The sequence below is a fragment of the Netta rufina genome, assembly GCF_964035555.1.
Source record: "Netta rufina genome assembly, chromosome: 4".
In the NCBI taxonomy this organism is placed as follows: Eukaryota; Metazoa; Chordata; class Aves; order Anseriformes; family Anatidae; genus Netta; species Netta rufina.
The window spans coordinates 9721601-9730503 of NC_140127.1; the positions used below are offsets into that span (position 1 = coordinate 9721601).

General features: G+C 37.5%; 1 protein-coding gene across 1 annotated transcript in view; it reads right to left on the minus strand.

The window, feature by feature from the left end:
• Positions 1-366: 366 nt before the first annotated feature.
• LOC311208973 (uncharacterized protein) overlaps positions 367-8903 on the minus strand; it is a gene marked incomplete at its 5' end in the record, with an annotated part of 42430 nt that continues 33893 nt past the window's right edge. Inside the window, 3 exons of the mRNA XM_084286023.1 lie at positions 367-3715; positions 4386-4501; positions 8251-8371. Coding sequence (XP_084142149.1) covers positions 3626-3715; positions 4386-4501; positions 8251-8371 — 327 coding nt within the window. The 3' untranslated portion in view covers positions 367-3625. The remainder of the gene's footprint in view (positions 3716-4385; positions 4502-8250; positions 8372-8903) is intronic.

Here is an 8903-nt window from a genome sequence, read left to right on the forward strand (position 1 = left end):
TCAGAAAAAAAGAAAATCCACTAATTGCAAAACAGCTGAGGACAGATAGCAAGTTCTGTTTTCCATGTTGTGGTTTTCTTTGTTGTTGTTTTGTTTTTAAATTATTATTACATTTGCAAATGTGAACAGCCAACATTTGACACCCAAGACTATTAAACAGAAACACAAAAATCACCAAGACTTAACAGCTGACTTCTTAGAGTAAAACAATGGAAAAAAAAAAAATGAAATTCAAGAAACTAATCTGTGAACTGATGTAGTTCCCCTTCTTACCTGTTAGCAAAGCCATACACATGGCTAGATGTGAGTAGCCCCATCAGGAGACAGGTACACAGCTGAACAGACCAACACACACTGGACCGCTACTCAAGTTTTGCTTTTACGTTTATTGCATTGTTATATTAAGCATTTATTATATTTACACGTATTTCTGAATTATTTAGTTACAATATATTGAAAGTGTCATCACGATTCGATTATTCGACTAATAAAGACCTTCTACCTTCAGAGTTAAACCCAATTCTTTTAACAGGCACAGTTTGGGAAGAAAAAGTAATTACTGACTGAAAATGCATGCAAAACCCTACAGTAGTTAGATTATTAACAGGGTTCTCCTGGCTTTTTAACTATCCTTCAAAACATGAATGCTGTAGATCTGTTTTATGAAAAATAGTTGAAAATCTTATCCCCAGATGACAATAGAACGGTGCTGATTTTGCTATCTCAAGTCTGCAATCAAATATACACATGTATATGTGCATATATATGTACGTCTCACTGTACACACATATGTGTGCATACATAGATAAGTATATATAAATACACACACTGACACACCAAAAAATTCTAGAGGTAAATAGGCAGGCTTACAAATAAAACAAAATACAAAGATACTGGTATGAAATAGTCCTAAACAACAAAAAAGTAATAAATATTCAGTGAGATATATGGCATTATTATAAAGTGCTCTACTAAAATCTCACTTATTAAAATCATGATAAACATTATGTTCCTTTTTGCTTTAGTTGATTTATATAATTTGAGAGACCCATTAAATTTTCAGTATGTATCACTGACTCTATGCTTCCTTTTTAAATTTTAAACAAATAGACAAAGCAGAAACTAAAAAGCAAAGCAGCTAAGTGAAGCAGTACTACTGGAGCCTTTCAGGTGTTTGTGCTCATATTCATTAACAACTGTGAAATTTCAAACCTAGAGCATATGTATTAGAAACATAAATCCAATAAAAATTAAAAAAAAAAAAAAATAAAGTCTTTATGGACACTGGCAAACATTGTGTCCACTGAATAGCTTCTATCCTACTTCAAAATAGCAAGGTCTGAATTACAGAAATTACCTTATCATGTGCATTCCCATCCTCTTTCCTCATGCATGTGCAATACAGCTGTACTGACACCTAGTCTGTAGGACTCATCGCTCCACATTCCACTAATTTCAAAAGCAAGCTGGCTCATACTGCTGTATCTTGTCTAGTCTGCCCTCATCCTCCTGATTTTCAGCCACAGTCACAGAAGGGTGTACATATAAGAGTGTAAACATTTTAAACAGCTTTATGACATTTCTTCCATACCACCAGAAGTTTAAAAAGAAACGTAGTAGTATTGAAGAAAAACAACTTCAGGAAATAAAGTAAAATGGCCCATCACATGAATCTGTCTTACTGAATTAATAAGAAATATCTTTTTGTATTTCAGTACAGCAATTTTGATGTGGTTTTTTTTCCTCCCCCTCTTGTGTTGATGTTTCTTGTTACAATTGCTTTACTCAACCATAGTATTTTTTTTGTAATTGTCTCTTGTGTTGATGTTTCTTGTTACAATTGCTTTACTCAACCATAGTATTTTTTTGTAATTGTCTCTTGTGTTGATGTTTCTTGTTACAATTGCTTTACTCAACCATAGTATTTTTTTCTAATTGTCTCTTGTGTTGATGTTTCTTGTTACAATTGCTTTACTCAACCATAGTATTTTTTTCTAATTGTCCTCATGATTTTATGGATAAACCTCTCCATTTTATCAATAATTAAAACAAACAAACAAAACAAAACAAACAACCACCCAGTGCACTTCTAAAGTCTACTGGAAGTAGCACTAAAGCATAGCAATTCAGCTCTGACATCTAACTTGAACTTAATACCATGTAAATTCAGTTTGCATCAGGAGTCTAATCTGGCCCCGAGAGGGCCTCCTTCTCTGTTGTGCAGCTCTGCTGGAGTAAAATTCACCCTGTGCAGAGGGTTATCACCCTTTCCCTATATGCCTACTATTGCTCCATACCACTTAAACCCTAATCTGAAGGTAAGTGGGACTTAGCTGGTGCATGGGTCTTGTGCTGACACTGTGGCAAAATTCATATCAAGCCACAGGACTGGCAACATCTCCTGGCTTGCAGTAAATGCATAATGACAGTATTGTCTCTGTTCCCTTGCAAGAACTGAGAGATACTGGACTGCCTAACTCATTATTATATTATTTAACAATACATTCCTTACATCTGGTGGAAAAGAGAAAAAAATAAACTAATAAAAATCATAACAGCTGAGCAAGAAAATAAGTTTATAGTATGCTACCTGGCAAACCACCAATATACATATTCATGAGCTACATCATAAAGAATGTACTGAGAGAAAAACAATGTCCTCAGTTGCACTTCAGAAGTTTTCCTTATTAAACACCAAAGTCTCACATTCTGGATATAAAACACTGTTACATGCAGATTCAATGCATTTTCCCCTTTCCAAGGCACTGAAAACTACCTAAAACTTGAACTGTGAACATAAGAATATAGTACCCACTCCCTTATACTTCAGAGTTGATCTGACATTTTTGTCTTGTCAAGCACACTCTCACTATTGCTTTATTTTGGCTAGTATTCTGGTAGCACATGCTGTGGTTTAAGGAACAGTATCCCATCTATGTTTTCTTCCAACTGGCATCTTTAAATCATCCGTGCTCACTAGCGCAGCCATCACTCGATGGCTTTGTAAAAATCTCTGTCCTCTGCAGACCCATCGGAGATCTAACTGCCAAAGGCACAGGTATGTGTAATGGTGCAGGAGGCTTAATGAAGCTGAGCATCAGATGAAAATATTAGTTGTTGAACTACATTCCACCTAATCTTATCATTGCTTTGAGTTCCTCTTTAATGGAGTTTAGCTTCAGTACTTCCAGACACACCTTAAAAAACATCAGCACAATAAAGTGATCTGGACCACTGAAGCCAATCTCCTTTTATTTGTTGAATAGCAGCAAAACCAACAATTTAAAATCAGGTACTCATTTTTAGAGAAACTTCACTTCTCATATTGAAGCATATACGAATGTGGTCATAAAATCATGAGACCAATACAGTAACGTTACAAGTAGCGAAGTAAAGGCACTCTAATATTTTCACTTGGGTGTAATTCCTGATTCCCAGCTTTTTATGAAGCAAACCCCTAACCGACAAACACTCTAAAAATAGTGTACAAAATCACTAAAATTTCCACATTTGTCTTCCATTTTTAGAAAAGCATATATAAATAACTTTGACTAACAATCGAACATGGACATTTTAACCTTTCTTTCTGCTCAGTACATTTGCTAAACAGGATGAGCTCCAAGCATCAGATGTTGATAGAGTGAGCATGTTTCTTGCACAGTGGCTTGTCCTTCTTGGAGAAGAAAGTCTGACCCTCCAAACTGTCACTGCATACCTGAAATGGGATCAAAAAGAAAATGTCACCCAATTGAGATGGATGAATTATACCACATGTTATTCGGAATGCCTAATCATGGCATTGCACTATGCACCAGTATATTCAAAGATTAAGAATTATTACTTTTTTTTTTTTTTTCCTGAGGGATATTCTTTTTTTCTTTTTGATGTAAAATTAATGGCTGATGTAAGCATAGCCTTCCTCTTTAAGTCTATAGGCTCTTAACTCAGAGTAGAGTTAGTTCAGTATTGAAAAAATAAAATAAAATCCCATCATTAGGATTTGGGTTCCTTTTTTTTTTTTTTTTTTTTTTTTTTAACCCAACAAATATTAGCAGGTAATACTCTTTGACTACAGTGTCTTTATGTCAAAAGTGCTCTTGATACCTTAGAAATGCAGCCTGTTCCTTTATGGCCTTCTACATTTGTTCTAGGGAAACAAATGTCAAGGGTTAAATGCTAAGACACAGTGCTGCAATCCACCCCAAATGATCTGGACTGGTGCCAACAGCCCACAAGAGAGATACACCTTCTAAAAAACTGTAAAAGTGCTTTTTGTTTGGGTTCTGAGGACTGAAAGACATTTTAGCTGTAAGTCCCATATTGGTCATGTTAGCACAAGTACTGCTGCTATGGATTAGTTTAACAAGAAGAACAGCTTTACTTACTGAGCATACAAAACAAGTGTCATGCCAAGTGTGGCCCAGGGCTTCAAGAAACCTATCTCCAGCTTCAATGGGGAATTCGCAGCCATGGCACATAGTACCAAAGAGGGCATAGTAATCTGCAACAAACACCAATTTTAAAGATGAAGCATACACAGAAAAGGAAGACTGACTCTGAAAGTTTTGTTCTTTTCTTTCAATAGTGTTGGGTTTGCACTTGTCCTGTCAAGTTTTATGAGATTGGGTGCACTGAATAAAGAGGTCCTAGGCTGAATGACAGCGATGTCATCTTTTCCTCAGTAATTCGCTTCTATTCCCCTTCCTTATCCTTTCAACCAAGCAGTGCTTCCACCGTCTTGGTGTTTCATTTCCTTGAGATCAATAGTGCACTCGGGGGGGAAATGCACTCCTTGCAGAGCACCAGCACAGACTCTGCATGCTACCTGTGCTCTCTCAGGCTCTGCTTTGAAAGCATACCCAGGCTTCCTATTGCCTGTTTACATGACAAACCTCCTCAGCAAGGTTTGCATGCATTCTTGCACAGTATTTGTCCCGGACTGCTTTGTACTTCATGTAATTGTTAGGCTCCTGTCCTGAACAGAGTGATTTGAATTAAATAAGATGAGTTTTCTAGTCAGTAAAGCTTATTGCATGATCTTTAAAAATCAACCAAACAAAACCTGGAGACTTAGCAAGCATATTTACCAAGTTTAACAAAAGACACCACAGTAGGGTTTCAGTGACTGGTGTCATAGAAAGGTATTCCCACCATTCACTTCTAGGCACCAGAAAGGTTGAAAAGGAGAAAGCAGGACAGAGCAGCAGGGTAAGAGGTATGTATGAGGTTGGGTAGGAGGCACTTACAACCATCCCCATTCCCAAGTTCTCTCCACATGGGAAGCTTGCATCTCTGTGCACAGGGCCATATCGCAGACTGTGAGTTACTGCAGCCCTCCACTGCCCACCTGTGCAGACCTAAGTTTGTCCCTAAGCTGTCTGGTCTTTCCCATTTATTTCAACTCTAAATGTTGTGGGTTTTGTTTGTTTGTTTGTTTTTCCTGCACAGAACACAACAGCAGAGAGAATTCTGGATAAGTGTGCTGCCATTCCAAATATATAACGTCACCTTCATAAAATGGATTACAAAGTGACAACCCTAACAAAGCACTGGACTCTATCCTTTATACCAACACTCTGGCACTGCCAGGGACATTAGATGTCAATACCTGTTTTCAAGGAGCCTTACAAGGAGTAACAAGCAGGGTACAAGGAGATTCTGCTTCTCTACTAGATAATCCAGAGACACACACTCTGGTGTTTACTGCAGCAGAGACAACAGAGGCTTATCATGTGTGCCAAGCACAGGGAGAAGTCTGTTTTGGTTTAGTAAAACAGTATCTCGTATGATGACCTCAAAGAGCATCACAGAAGGAATTTAGGCAAGACTGGGAACGCAAGTGTTCTGCAAAAGCAAAGTCCTTGAAGGCTAATAGTGGCAAGAAACACCTTCAGAAATCACCTTCCTTAATGTAATGTTGTTGGCATGAATTTGCAAATGTATAATCAGAAAACATACAATAAGAGTGACAGATGGCAGAATGCCTCTGTCCAAAACCCCTGAAGGACATGGTCTCATGATTATACCCTTTCAGCTCTTCATATTCATGTTCACATGCAATCTTTTACTGATATTTTTCTGGTGCCAGCCACTACAACCTTTTGTAATGTGCACTGTAGTTTGTGCTGATAAGTTTCTTGGCTTTTGGTCCAAAGAAAGAACAACAGATAAGGCAGAATGAAGGGCATCAGCTTTCTTTTGCATTCACGTGCTTGAATTGTGATACCACAGAAGTCTTCCAACACAGACTTCTCATAAAGTAACATATTAATGCTTTTTTCATGCAGCATTTTTGAAAGCAGGTTCCTAACCGCACTGGGATGTTCAAAGTTGTATATATCCGCACATTTAGTTTAATTTTAGCATCCATGTCCAGCAATGGGACATTTTGCAGATTAAATCCCCCTAATAGTAGTAACTGACACTGTTACAATTTCTAATACAAATTTAAAATTAGAACCCTTCATTGCACTAGGAAGAAGGAAAGTTGGCAATGACTTCTATTCTCTATTTCTTTAAAATTAGTCACAGACTCTTAACTCCAGCTGGACCGAAAGTCTTTGAAGAGTGAATATATCTCAAATTAACATCTAGTTAGAGAGCCAGAGCCATTACAACACATCATTGCCAAAGCACCTCACAGAATGTGTCTGCCTTAACTTCTGCTAGCAACTTTTTATCTCAGAAACTTCATGAAAAGGGTAATATTCTTGTCTTTCTATCCCTCTGTTTTCTACTCAAAGTATGCAAAAATGTGCATATTGTGCATGGGAGCTGTAACAGTAGCACAAATCAATGCACCGCACAACATACGGGTCATTTGGTGGCAGAAACAAGAATTCAATACTAGCAGTACAAACCCGGTCATGAGCTTTCCACCCAAAGGGGAGTTATTGATCCCTCCGGTACTATTTTTGCATCATCCAAGATGAGGGGCTTCAGACTGCTTCAGGATGAAATTTCACTATGCTGTCACACTGGAGGATGCTGCTCATATATCCATTTCCTCTGCAGCTCCGCAAATTCAATAGGAGCAACACGTTACCCTAACTTGTGACAGTGACTTAGCAGTAACCTACTTTGTCCTTTCATATCTGCCAACACCTCACTAAATCCACCCTGACAGAAAATTTGGGTAAATTTTGCCTGCCTTCCTCATATTTTCAGTATCTATGGCTCTTCATAGCACCACTGTGAACAACTGGACCAGCCAGAGGAAATCTTAGCCCCAGACAAGTCACTAGGATTTCAAGCTAGATTTCTTCCTGGTCAACCCACTTCCACCTCTAGCTAGATTACAATGCTCCTTACAGCAAATTAAAAACACAGAAAAGGTTTGATTGACAATTCTGTCATGGATGTAAATAATATGCAGTGACAAAAACAGACAATTTTGATACATACTAGTTTTTTTTGCATTATGCAGAATTGTTTTACAAATGACATCTATTTCTGTCGTAGCTCAGAAGGGTACATGAAATGTTTTAGGCAAACTAAGAAATCAACAGAAATAAAATCTGATCATGTTAATCGAAAAGACACAGTCAGTTGGAAGTGCTAAAAAAAAAAAAAAAAAGCACAAAAAACAAACCCCCAAAAAACTAGATTAACTAGATTTCCCCTGAATATCTACAACCACATTTTCTACATATTATGCTCATCGGACTTTCAAGTGCTATAATCTTATTGTTATATTTTTCCCCCAACACAGATTTTTTATTTATTTTTTTTTATTCTTAAGCTTATGTTTGACAGATGTTATCTCTGATCTTGCAAAAAAAACTCCCTGGGCAGACTGCTTGTTCTTGGAGGCAGCCTTCCTGCTGTTTTTACTATTCAGAGTAAAACAGTTTGCTTTACTGGTTTTTGCTTGTTTTGTAAATAAGTAGATTTACATAAACTATTTTAAAGCCAACCAGAAAATCAACCTAAAATTAACACTTTGCTGTAGCACCTACAGCTGAGAGCCTAACAGAAATAACAAATAAAGCCAGTGACAAGAAGCCTGCTCCTACAGAAGCTGATGAAGAAATACTTCCCATCTTCCCTGCAAAAGAAACCTGTTGCAAACTCAAAGCATCTACTGCATTTGTTGTTAGTGTGAACTGAACTGCCAAAGTTACATGAATTTGCTGTGACACTTCTACTGAGGTGAAGCTTGAGAAAAAGAAATTCATATTATTTTTTAAACCTTATTAAGCTCTGATTCTCTGCGCAGCTGCACTAAACTTTGCTTGTGTTACTCCTTACCCGTCTCACAGTAGGGATCACCATCTTCTAAGTGGAAGACATTATTGCGGATGGGGTTATGACAGGCCACACACACGAAGCAGGAAACGTGCCAAGTTTGTTTCAAAGCATTTATTACTTCCTGTGGGGATTAGAAAATGAGTTATTAACACATTATTTTGATGTGACGACTAGATTGTGGTGACAGTGCTTCTACACATGGTTCATTTCAAGAATACTTCCTACTGCTACTTTGAAAATGAGCTGTGCATGCAGTTACTGCTAAAGTTAAAGTCTATGAAGCGAATTATGTATTGTACATCTTTTTTTTTTTTTTTTTTTGGTCAGAAGCAGCTCTATGTGAACCTTCCAAAAACCAGAGTTGGACATGTTTAACAGTTCTTTTGTTCCCCTTCTTCATCTTACTTAGGATCTCACCCAGAACAGTCCCCTGAAATATTAAGAGAAGTCTCTTTGACCTGAAGTCTGCAAATAGTTAATCAGAAGACATCATGTCAAAAATTACAACTGCTCTGTATTGTTTTAGAAGATGATATAGTGCCAAATATGACTTGAGGATCACACTGCCAAAGCCCTGCATAACCCCAGTTACATAAGACTACAGACACATCGCTTTCTGCAGTAAAGCAGCAGACGAAGAGCTGGCAGGCTCA